This window comes from Salvelinus alpinus, chromosome 18, assembly GCF_045679555.1.
Source record: "Salvelinus alpinus chromosome 18, SLU_Salpinus.1, whole genome shotgun sequence".
Taxonomy (NCBI): Eukaryota; Metazoa; Chordata; class Actinopteri; order Salmoniformes; family Salmonidae; genus Salvelinus; species Salvelinus alpinus.
The window spans coordinates 27,778,361-27,791,206 of NC_092103.1; the positions used below are offsets into that span (position 1 = coordinate 27,778,361).

At 43.5% G+C, this 12,846-nt stretch overlaps 1 protein-coding gene across 1 annotated transcript in view; it reads left to right on the plus strand.

The window, feature by feature from the left end:
* The window catches only part of LOC139544110 (high affinity cAMP-specific and IBMX-insensitive 3',5'-cyclic phosphodiesterase 8B-like), a 70,525-nt gene that overhangs the window by 20,226 nt on the left and 37,453 nt on the right, over nucleotides 1–12,846 (plus strand). Inside the window, exons 4-10 of the mRNA XM_071350872.1 lie at nucleotides 778–837; nucleotides 1,085–1,142; nucleotides 1,597–1,685; nucleotides 2,095–2,173; nucleotides 2,321–2,461; nucleotides 2,659–2,747; nucleotides 3,462–3,516. Coding sequence (XP_071206973.1) covers nucleotides 778–837; nucleotides 1,085–1,142; nucleotides 1,597–1,685; nucleotides 2,095–2,173; nucleotides 2,321–2,461; nucleotides 2,659–2,747; nucleotides 3,462–3,516 — 571 coding nt within the window. The remainder of the gene's footprint in view (nucleotides 1–777; nucleotides 838–1,084; nucleotides 1,143–1,596; nucleotides 1,686–2,094; nucleotides 2,174–2,320; nucleotides 2,462–2,658; nucleotides 2,748–3,461; nucleotides 3,517–12,846) is intronic.

The following is a 12,846-nucleotide window of genomic DNA, read 5'->3' on the forward strand; positions in this document are numbered from 1 at the left end:
CACAGACAAAATCCTAGAGGAAAACTTGGTTCAGTCTGCTTTCCAACAGACACTGAGAGATGAATTCTCCTTTCACCAGAACAATTACCTAAAACACAAGGCCAAATATACACTGGAGTTGCTTACCAAGACGACATTGAATGTTCCTGAGTGTCCTAGTTACAGTTTTGACTTAAATCAGCTTGAAAATCTATGGCAAGACACAAAAATGGCTGTCTAGCAATGATCAACCTGCCCAGGGACTGCGGTTGAAAATTAGCCGGCTGGCTAAAACCGGCACTTTTACTGAAACGTTGATTAATGTGCACTGTCCCTGTAAAAATAAAAATAAACTCAAACTCAAACTCAACAACCAACTTTACAGCACTTGAAGAATGTTTAAAGAATAATGGGCAAGTGTTGTACAATCCAGGTGTGCAAAGCTCTTAGATAATTACCCAGAAAAACTCACAGCTGTAATCACAGCCAAAGTCTCAGGGGGTTGAATACTTATCTAATCAACATATATTAGTGTTTTATTTCCCATAAATGTTGAAAAAAAGTTTTCTTACACTTTGCCATTACAGAGTATTTTGTATAGATCGCTGACAAAAAATTACAATTAAATCCATTTTAATCTCACTTTGTAACATAACAAAATGTGGAAAAAGTCAATGGGTGTGAATACTTTCTGAAGGCACTGTATTTTATAATGCTGTTCTCACCACCTGCGGGATTTTGAATGCTTCTTTTTATCAATCTGTTATATTGTGTTTTTCTATTGTGTTGTTGATCCAGGTTGATCCGTGCCACAAAGCCCTCAGAACACACAGTCATTCTGGCCATTGTGCCACAGACGTAAGTATACATCGTAATTGATTGATGGCGTTTATTTGCCCTTCAAGAGGATTTTTTCCCGCAATTCACAACTCAAGTTACATACACAAACACCAAACAACAGTAAACAAACACATATGTTTCCTCACTGATGATGATAATGTCATACACGTGTGTGTATTCTATAATGATATGTGGTGTATATCTTATGTGGGCTGATGATGATAATGTCATAGTGTGTGCTGTTTATGCTGTTCTTTCTCTATAGGCCTTTAGATCAGGAGGAGCCGTCTGTTCGTCCTCTCATCTGCGCTGGATTCAGCAGAGTATGTACTCTTCTCCTTATATGTTCCCTTCTTCCTCCTTATATGTTCTCTATTTACTACAGGAGGAAAAGAGGACATGCCTTTATATGGCATGACATCTGCCACCACCAACTCCTCTGTGACTCTGTAAAGTGAACTCAGCCAGGCAACTTAAAATACTCAACATGCTATCCTATCATCCATCTGCTGAATCAGTCAGTCAGTCAGCTGGCTCATCTTATAAACACATGCAGTGTTTACCTACTGTACTGTACTGTACTGTACTGTACTGTACTGTACTGTACTGTACAGCAGGTCACAGTTCTCATCACGTGCCCTACCTCCAAGCTTTTTAGGGTGAAAGGCCTCAGAGCGCAGAACCCAGGCAGAGATCACATCCGCAGACTACACACTGTATAGTACACTATGTTGCTCATGTTTCTCTCTCTCTCTCTCTATCTATCTCTCTGGTCAGAGGTATGTGGAGAACATTAGTGTCTCTGCCTGCTATAACGAATTGCTCCAGATAGAACATGGAGAGGTGCGCTGCCAGTTCAAACTCAGGTACATTGGTCCTCACACACACACACGTTAAGTTCTTCTATCCTCGTATCCTCGTTTTCCATTCAAAATCCTATTTTCCCTAACACCTAACCCTAATTCTAACCCTAACACTAATTGTAACCCTAACCCTAAACCTAACCCTTAAGATTAAAATAGCCATTGTCCTCATGGGGACTTAGGAAATATCCCCAGGAGGGAGAACTTTCCTTGTTTTATTATCCTTGTGGGGATTTCAGGTCCCCACAAGGATAGAAGAACCAACCCACACACGCAGACACACACACAAATACACACACACACACACAAATACACACACACACACACACACACACACACACACACACACACACACACACACACACACACACATAGTATGATTAAACAGATATACCTCTCTTCTCTCCCTCAGGGCGTGTAACTCAGTCTTCACTGCTCTGGACCACTGTCAGGAGGCTGTGGAGATCACCAGTGAAGACCATGTGATACAGGTACACAAACACACACAAATACACAGTCATTCAGCCACACTGAAACACAATGTATCTCTTGACATTTCTGGGTTGTTTAGGTATTCTGTGAAATAAACAAACAAGAAAAACAAATCATTCTTATCCATCTCGCTCCCTCGCCCCCAGTACGTGAACCCAGCATTTGAGCACATGATGGGATACCATAAAGGAGAGTTAATAGGGAAAGAGCTGACAGAACTCCCCAAGAGTGACAAGAACCGAGCAGATCTTCTAGACACCATCAACACCTGCATCAAGAAAGGAAAGGTGAGCTTCTGACACTGAGCCACAGTGGAGGTGAGAAATCCTGAGAGAGACCCAAAACCTCAACACCTGGTTGAAGACCATCCATCCATTCTTTATATTTGTCTAATGTTTTCTGTCCAGTTGTCTGACTGTCATTTCTTCATTGTATGAATGTTATATTGTTGTCTGACTGTATGTTCCGACTATGTTGTCTCTAGGAGTGGCAGGGGATCTACTACGCCAGGAGGAAGTCCGGTGACAGCATACAGCAGCACGTCAAGATTACGCCTGTGATTGGCCAGGGAGGGTAAGTCACTGACATCACTTCCTCTATAAGGGGCCAGGCATCTTAACTTTATTGCACTGGGGACTGGCAGGCTACTGTATGGTCTTCCACCTTGGATTGATAACTGCTTGTGCAACTGGTAGTTACACAAATGTAACCGATGTGAAATGGCTATCTAGTTAGCGGTGGTGCGCGCAAATAGCCTTTCAATCGGTGACGTTACTTGCTCTGAGACCTTGAAGTAGTGGTTCCCCTTGCTCTGCAAGGGCCGTGGCTTTTGTGGAGCGATGGGTAACGATGCTTCGTGGGTGACTGTTGTCGATGTGTGCAGAGGGTCCCTGGTTCGCGCCTGGGTCGGGGCGAGGGGACGGACTAAAGTTATACTGTTACATTGGTGCCGTGACCCGGATCACTGGTTGCTGCGGAAAAGGAGGAGGTCGAAAGGGGGGTGAGTGTAACCGATGTGAAATGGCTATCTAGTTAGCGGTGGTGCGCACTAATAGCCTTTCAATCGGTGACGTCACTTGCTCTGAGACCTTGAAGTAGTGGTTCCCCTTGCTCTGCAAGAGCCGCGGCTTTTGTGAAGCGATGGGTAACGATGCTTCGTGGGTGACTGTTGTCGATGTGTGCAGAGGGTCCCTGGTTCGTGGTCGGGGCGAGGGGACGGACTAAAGTTATACTGTTACACAAAGATGGTTCCCAATCTAATATGCTTTGCTTTCCATCTCTTTACAGTAAAATCCGCCATTTTGTCTCCATCAAGAGGCCCCACAGTGACAACAACAAACAGGTGAGCAGGCATGGAAGTTATTTTTATGTTTCATGTAATGAGAGCAGTCATGGTGGTCTTAATGATTTGATAGTTACATGATCTATTCTTCAACTGTACTTACATAAGATAAATTAATACCCTGTCAATCAAAAAACATTTATTGTTTCCCCCTTTTTTTCTGTCAAGTATCACATAACTCCAGTATGATGTAACTCGTATGGCCTCAAGGTGTTGTTGATCAATGGCAGCTCTATGCTGTATGGAAGGCATGTGGTGTCTGCTTTGTTTGCCAGAATTGTAGCTTCATGGTAAATATGTGGCCTCAAGTGGTTCAGAGACAGCCCTGTGCTAGCCATGGGAAGACCACTTGTCTTCTACTGTATGATGAATAGTCATACAAGACCTTTTATTTCATGTACAGTATGTTCCGTGCTGAAAAAAACTGTGTAGACCAGCCTAAATTTCAAGCTGGCCCATGCTGGTCCATGATGGTCTATGCTGTTCATACTGGTCGGACCAGCATGGTCTAGCTGGTTAGGCTGGCCGACCAGCTGGTCAAGCTGGTGATGCTGGTGACCAGCTCATGCTGGTATGTTGGTGACAAATGTATGCTGGTGATGCTGGTATGCTGTTATGCTGTTGACCAGTTTATGCTGGTGATGCTGTTATGCTGGTGACAAGTTTATGCTGGTGATGCTGGTATGCTGTTATGCTGGTGACCAATTTATGCTGGTGATGCTGTTATGCTGGTGACAAATTTATGCTGGTGATGCTGGTATGCTGTTATGCTGGTGACCAGTTTATGCTGGTGATGCTGTTATGCTGGTGACCAGTTTATGCTGGTGATGCTGTTATGCTGGTGACCAGTTTATGCTGGTGATGCTGTTATACTGGTGACCGGTTTATGTTGGTGATGCTGGTGACCAGTTTATGCTGGTGATGCTGGTAGTTTGGTGACCAGATTATGCTGGTAATGCTGATATGCTGGCGACCAAACTGGTCCATGCTGGTCTATGCTGGTCCAGAATGGTCTAGCTCAGGGGTCTTCAACCTTTTCTGGCCCAGGGACCCCCTCCCAGGCAAACAGGCGATCCAGGAACCCCCCATCATACGTTAGCAAAAAAATACACTGTCTTGTCTTATCATCAGGTGAATGATAATGGCAAGGAGAAGTAGTCAACATTTGAAAATGAATCGATTTGGTAGATCGTTTTTCATTATTTTGAACACCCCACATTATAATTGGAAGAGGAAGTGTAAATTCTAACATAGCCTATTAGCTAGAAAGTTAACTCCAAACACATTTTTGAGAAGAGCAGCTGTTTAGCTGGTAAACAAAAGTTAGCCATGTGTTGGCAAAAATGTATGTCCAAGTCAAGAAAGCTCAACGGCACTTGCCACACTGGTAGCCTATTCACAGGTGATTTTTCAAAGTCTATGTCAGATACTCCAGTGAGTGTAATTTGCTCAATATTAGGAGTTGAGAAATAAAGTTGACATCATTAGAAATAAGATTCTCATCTTTTATACTGTATTATATTATATATTCATAATAAAACACTTCTTTATATATATATATTTCTGCGGACCACCTGCAGTACTAGGCTCCGCGGACCCCTTGTTGAATACCTCTGGTCAAGCTGGTCATCCAAGCCCATCATTATCATATTTCCCAGCATGCTCTAATGCAGTTTTTTGGGGGGAGTTTCAATATATTTTTTGTTTGTTGTGTTTTTGCATGTACATTGATTGATTAATTAATCTTATGCTACACAAAGTTAATAACATATTTTCTTCTAAACTAATCCAATCTGTTTGTTGGACTTTACTGAATTACTGAAATGGTTGTTCCAGTTCAAATGATTTGTCAGAAGTGACAAATTCCCTGGCATTGGACATTGAATATTAGTTATATTTCCTCGCCGTCCAAATTTTCAAAAAATTGTCCTCTATCTTTCGTTTCTGGAATATCCAATGCTCCCTGATTGTCTAGCTGTCATAGTGAGCTGGACACAGTGAAGAAATGGTATTAATGTAGGTCCATTATTATTTCTACACAGTTTCAAGTACATTGAGTCTGTAAAAAAAAGTATATATATATATACACTGCTCAAAAAAATAAAGGGAACACTAAAATAACACATCCTAGATCTGAATGAATGAAATATTCTTATAAAATACTTTTTTCTTTACATAGTTGAATGTGCTGACAACAAAATCACACAAAATGATCAATGGAAATCAAATTTATCAACCCATGGAGGTCTGGATTTGGAGTCACACTCAAAATTAAAGTGGAAAACCACACTACAGGCTGATCCAACTTTGATGTAATGTCCTTAAAACAAGTCAAAATGAGGCTCAGTAGTGTGTGTGGCCTCCACGTGCCTGTATGTTCTCCCTACAACGCCTGGGCATGCTCCTGATGAGGTGGTGGATGGTCTCCTGAGGGATCTCCTCCCAGACCTGGACTAAAGCATCCGCCAACTTTCCACACCTGGATTGTGCAACATTTGCCCATTCATCTTTTCAACATTCTGCAAGCTATGTCATTGCTAGATAACAATTTTCAAGTCTTGCCATAGATTTTCAAGTATATTTAAGTCAAAACTGTAACTCGGCCACTTAGGAACATCTTCGTGGTAAGCAACTCCAGTGTAGATTTGGCCTTGTGTTTTAAGTTTTTGTCCGGCTGAAAGGTGAATTAATCTCCCAGTGTCTGGTGGAAAGCAGACTGAACCAGGTTCTCCCTCTAGGATTTTGCCTGTGCTTAGCTCCATTCCATTTATTTTTTATCCTGAAAAACTCCCCAGTCCTTAACGATTACAAGCATACCCATACCCTGATGCAGCCACCACTATGCTTGAAAATATGGAGAGTGGTACTCAGTAAGGTGTTGTATTGGATTTGCCCCAAACATAACACTTTGTATTCAAGACAAAAAGTTAATTGCTTTGCCACTTATTTGCAATATTACTTTAGTGCCTTGTTGCAAACAGGATGCGTGGTTTGGAATATTTTTTATTCTGTACAGGTTTCCTTTCTTTTCACTCTGTCAATTAGCTTAGTAGTGTGGAGTAACTACAATGCTGTTGATCCATCCTCAGTTTTCTCCTATCACAGCCATTTAACTCTGTAACTGGTTTAAATGAGTTACTTTCCTCTCCGGCAACTGAGTTAGGAAGGACGCCTGTATCTTTGTAGTGACTGGGTGTATTGATACACCATCCAAAGTGTAATTAATAACTACACCATGCTCAAAGGGATATTCAATGTCTGCTTTTTTTTCTTTCCATCTACCAGTCTTTGGTCTTTGTCCCAAGTCCCAGGTCTTTGTGGTTGAATCTGTGTTTGAAATTCACTGCTCGAATGAGGGACCTTATAGATAATTGTATGTGTGGGGTATAGATATGAGGTAGTCATTCAAAAATCATGTAAAACACTATTATTGCAAACAGAGTGAGTATGCGCAACTTATTATTTTTTGTTATTTAGTATTTTATTAGGATCCCCATTAGCTGTTGCAAAAGGAGCAGCTACTCATCCTGAGGTCCACACAAAACATGACAGAAATTGACAAAACAGCTCAAGGACAGAACTACATACTTTGTTTTTAAAGGCACATGTAGCCTACATATCAATGCATACACGCAAACAATCTATTATGTGACTTGTTAAGCACATTTTTACTCCTGAACTTATTCAGGCTTGCCATAACAAAATGATTGAATACTGTACTTGACCCAAGACATTTCAGCTTTTCAGGTTTTATTCATTTGTAAAAAAATAAAAAATAAAAAATAAAAAAAAATATGACATTATGGGGTATTGTGTGTGGGCCAGTGACAAAAAACTCTATTTAATCCATTTTAAATTCAAGCTGTAACACAATTTTTTTTTTGAAAAAGTCATCGGGTGTGAATACTTTCTGAAGGCACTGTAAATATATTTTTCATTTTTTTACTCAAACCACCCACGGGGCGGATTGGACCCCCCGGGCCGTATTTTTGATACCCCTGATTTAGGTAATTTAACCCTGGCAGTCATTCTGAATGCAGATTGTGGGTAAATATAACTTCAAATTATTAGATATTCCCACTCTGGCTAGATTCCAATAGGAATTAAACATCACTTTACAAGCCAGCATAATGTGACTTGCAGGCCTGATGTAGCCACTGTATTAGGGAAAAATTAGGCCCTCAAAGTAAGGCTTATGATATACAGTGAGCACCATAATTCATTGGACAGTGACAATTTTTGTTGTTGTTTTGGTTCTGTACTCTAGCACTTTATGTTTGAAAGGATACAATGACAATGAGGGTGAAGTGTAGACTGTCAGCTTTAATTTGAGGGTATTTTCATACATATCGGATGAACCGTTTAGAAATTATAGAAGCTTTTGTACATAGTCCCCCCCATTTTCGGGCATCAAAAAACATTGGACAGTTTAGCATAATGTAGAATAAAGTAATCATTGTTAATATTTGGTCGCATATCCTTTGCATGCAATGACTGCTTGAAGTCTGCGATGCATCGACATCACCAGACGCTGGGTATCTTCCCTGGTGATGCTCTGTCAGGCCTGTACTGCAGCCATCTTTTCAGCTTCTGCTTGTTTCGGGGACTTATTGCCTTCAGTCTCCTCTTCAGCATGTAAAATACATGTTCAATTGGATTCAGATCCGGTGATTGACTCGGCCAGTCAAGGATTTTCCACTTTTTGGCCATCAAAAACCCCTTCGTTGCTCTAGCACTATGTTTAGGGTCATTGTCTTGTTGCATGATGAAGTGCCGTCCAATGAGTTTGGAGGAATTTGGTTTTATCTGAGCAGATAAAATATTTCTGTAGACTTCAGAATTCATTGTTCTACTTCTGTCTGCAGTCACATCATCGATGAAGACAAGTGAGCCTGTTCCACTGGCAGCCATACAGGCCCAAGCCATAACACGCCCTCCACCATGTTTCACTGGCAGCCATACAGGCCCAAGCCATAACACGCCCTCCACCATGTTTCACTGGCAGCCATACAGGCCCAAGCCATAACACCCCCTCCACCATGTTTCACGGATGAGGTGGTATGCTTTGGATCATGGGCATGTCTTTTTCTTCTCCACACTTTCCTCTTTCCATCACTCTGGTACATGTTAATCTTTGTCTCATCTGTCCACAATACTTTTTTCCCAGAACTCTTGGGGCTCTTTTAGGTGCTTTTTAGCAAACTGTAATCTCGCCTTTCTGTTCTTCAGGCTTATCAGTGGTTTGCATCTTGTAGTGTACCCTCTGTAGTCCTGCTGGTGTAGTCTTCTACGTATGGTAGACTTTGACACATCTACACTTGCATCCAGGAGTGTTTTTGATCTGTTAGGCTGTTGTCAGGGGGGTTTTACTTCACCATAGAGAGTATTCCCGGTCATCCACTACAGTGGTCTTCCTCAGTCTACCGGGTCTTTTGACATAATTGAGTTCACCGGTTGTTTTTGTCTTGTTAATGATGAACCACACTGTTGACTTGGGCATGCCCAGGGTTTTTGCAATGTTCCTGATTGATTGATTTTCATTTCTGAGCCTTATGACGGCCAGCTTCATTTGCATCGACACTGCTGTCTTACTCATGTTGTCACACCCCAACAACAACCTCCAAAGACAATAGCAAAGTCTAGAATCAATACTATTCATCAACAGCTCTCCTGCATTCACTAACGACACAAATGAATACACCTGCCTAACGACACACATCTGTGAAGACAATTCAACAAATACTTGTAGTACCTTAAAATGGGGGAACATGTACAAAAGGTGCTGTCATTTCTAAACGGTTCATCCGATATGTATGAAAGAAATGGTCACTGTCCAATGAATTATGGTGCTCACTATATGTAATGGACTGTCTTAAATAATAAAGCACTTTGATGCTGGTATGCTGGTCACCAGTGTCCAAACACATACTGGTATGCTGGTCACCAGTGTACAAAACATAGTGAAGGCTTGTCACCAGCAAAAACATAGTGAAGGAACCAGCAAAAACACAGTGAAGGCTGGTCAATTCTGTTTTTTTTCAGCAGGGTTGGCCCCCAGGGTTCTGTACCAGTGCGACAGACAACACTATGCTATGTGGTAAACATTGATTGTCCACTCTACTCTGTATGTACAGTGCCATGTAAAAAGTTGTCTGCTGTCTGTGGACCTACTCTAAGTTGCTTTGGCATTTATGGCATCTGTAGTCTACAGTGGCCTGTTTGTTTTGGCTTGCCTAGGAGCAGGTGTGTGGTTCTCAGTAGGATTCCAGGCTAACAGCTAATGTTCATGCTAAGTTAGTGCTAAGCTATAGGCGCCGCCAAAGCTATTAATACCTACAGCGCAAACTAGCTGCACTCTGACAGACACTACCCTAAGCCAGCTAGCTGCTGCTGCCTTTCATCTGAGTCAAAGCCCAGCTATCACTGTCCTGTTCGATCTCTTGACTCCTAGCCTTGGAAATCTCAGCGTTGTTGCTGGTTCCTGTGTGTGACAGAATTCCTGATGCTATCTGTATAACTTTATACAGTTTAAAATACATTTTGAATAAATAGAAGTAGAAATGAAGTGAGGTGCTAAGTACTGCTGACTAACGGAAAGTCAACTTAGGGAAAGTGCTGAAAGAGGCACACCCCTCTCCTCTTCATTGCAGTGTGATTTATGACATTCCCCTATCAGTCCTTACAGTACCTTTTCTCATTTACAGTCCTTGTGGCCAACTGTTGTCAAGACAGCAATGTTGTAGACTACTGTTTCTGTCTGGGAATGGTTGCTTTGAGTATTAAACAGAATCATTCCTGTTGCTTGTCTTTCCCACCGCAACCCTTGGCCAGTGTCCCTAGTTTCCATTTTAAATCTAGTTGTTGAGTTAGCAGCAGAATCTCTAAGTAGACCTTCACCATGTAGGACTCTGACCTATTTCTACTTAACTGTCTCTCTCTCTACTCTCCCCACCTTCTCTCTCTCTCTCACTTTCTCTCTTTTCCACTCTTTCTCTGCCCTCTGTCTCTCTTTCACTCTCTCTCTTTCACTCTCTCTCTTTCTCTCACTCTTTCTCCCTCCCCGCTCTTCCTTTCTCTCCACTCACGGTCATCATCCATATTGCTGAATGATTCCCTTGCAGCTCCAGCCAGTGCAATGTGCTGTGTTTTAGTTCATATCTGTTGTGTGTTACAGCCCCAAGAGGCCATTAAGATACAAGCCAGCTAAATCTGGCAACCTCCTGTGTCATCAGCAGTGTTTACACTGATTTAATCCTATTAGAGAGAGAGATGGGGAACAAGAAAGAGAGAGAGAGATTGATTGTTGTGAGTGAGCTGAGAGCAGTTGACTTGTGTCCTGATCGGTCTTGTTGTGCCTGCTGACAGGAGCAGATTGACATAGAGCATGCTAAACTGTAAGATACAAGTCTGCTGCTGTCTTTTTAACGAGCAGTGCAGGGACATTAGAGTGTGTATCACCGCCCAGCTGGCAAGCACTTATCAGACCACTGCTGGCTCTGATCCAGCACACCACTGTAGACAAGCTCATATCAAACTATCAGACGTGTTGACAGCTGATGCCACTAGCAACCCAACAGTGAACTAACTGTAGCTAATGGACAGTCTGCATAATGCTGTTAGTAGTGCCTGCTAGTTACCTACTGCCATTATCCCACTATAGAGCCGATGAGTAACTTAGGCAGTGCTGACTTTGCCTATGTCAGGTCACATGTTTGAGTCCTGAGTAACGGTGTGTGTCATGGCCAGAGGTAGTCCTGAGTAACGGTGTGTGTCATGGCCAGAGGTAGTCCTGAGTAATGGTGTGTGTCATGGCCAGAGGTAGTCCTGAGTAACGGTGTGTGTCATGGCCAGAGGTAGTCCTGAGTAACGGTGTGGTGTGTGTCATGGCCAGAGGTAGTCCTGAGTAACGGTGTGTGTCCTGGCCAGAGGTAGTCCTGAGTAACGGTGTGGTGTGTGTCATGGCCAGAGGTAGTCCTGAGTAACGGTGTGGTGTGTGTCATGGCCAGAGGTAGTCCTGAGTAACGGTGTGGTGTGTGTCATGGCCAGAGGTAGTCCTGAATAACGGCGTGTGTCATGGCCAGAGGTAGTCCTGAGTAACGGTGTGTGTCATGGCCAGAGGTAGTCCTCAGTAACGGTGTGTGTCATGGCCAGAGGTAGTCCTGAGTAACGGTGTGGTGTGTGTCATGGCCAGAGGTAGTCCTGAGTAACGGTGTGTGTCATGGCCAGAGGTAGTCCTGAGTAACGGTGTGTGTCATGGCCAGAGGTAGTCCTGAGTAACGGTGTGTGTCATGGCCAGAGGTAGTCCTGAGTAATGGTGTGTGTCATGGCCAGAGGTAGTCCTGAGTAACGGTGTGTGTCATGGCCAGAGGTAGTACTGAGTAATGGTGTGTGTCATGGCCAGAGGTAGTCCTGAGTAACAGTGTGGTGTGTGTCATGGCCAGAGGTAGTCCTGAGTAACGGTGTGTGTCATGGCCAGAGGTAGTCCTGAATAACGGTGTGGTGTGTGTCATGGCCAGAGGTAGTCCTGAATAACGGCGTGTGTCATGGCCAGAGGTAGTCCTGAGTAACGGTGTGTGTCATGGCCAGAGGTATTCCTGAGTAACGGTGTGGTGTGTGTCATGGCCAGAGGTAGTCCTGAGTAACGGTGTGTGTCATGGCCAGAGGTAGTCCTGAGTAACGGTGTGTGTCATGGCCAGAGGTAGTCCTCAGTAACGGTGTGTGTCATGGCCAGAGGTAGTCCTGAGTAACGGTGTGGTGTGTGTCATGGCCAGAGGTAGTCCTGAGTAATGGTGTGTGTCATGGGCAGAGGTAGTCCTGAGCAACGGTGTGTGTCATGGCCAGAGGTAGTCCTGAGTAACGGTGTGTGTCATCGCCAGAGGTATTCCTGAGTAACGGTGTGGTGTGTGTCATGGCCAGAGGTAGTCCTGAGTAACGGTGTGTGTCATGGCCAGAGGTAGTCCTGAGTAACGGTGTGGTGTGTGTCATGGCCAGAGGTAGTCCTGAGTAACCGTGTGTGTCATGGCCAGAGGTAGTCCTGAGTAACCGTGTGTGTCATGGCCAGAGGTAGTCCTGAGTAACGGTGTGGTGTGTGTCATGGCCAGAGGTAGTCCTGAGTAACGGCGTGTGTCATGGCCAGAGGTAGTCCTGAGTAACGGCGTGTGTCATGGCCAGAGGTAGTCCTGAGTAACGGCGTGTGTCATGGCCAGAGGTAGTCCTGAGTAACGGCGTGTGTCATGGCCAGAGGTAGTCCTGAGTAACGGTGTGGTGTGTGTCATGGCCAGAGGTAGTCCTGAGTAACGGTGTATGTCATGGCCAGAGGTAGTCCTGAGT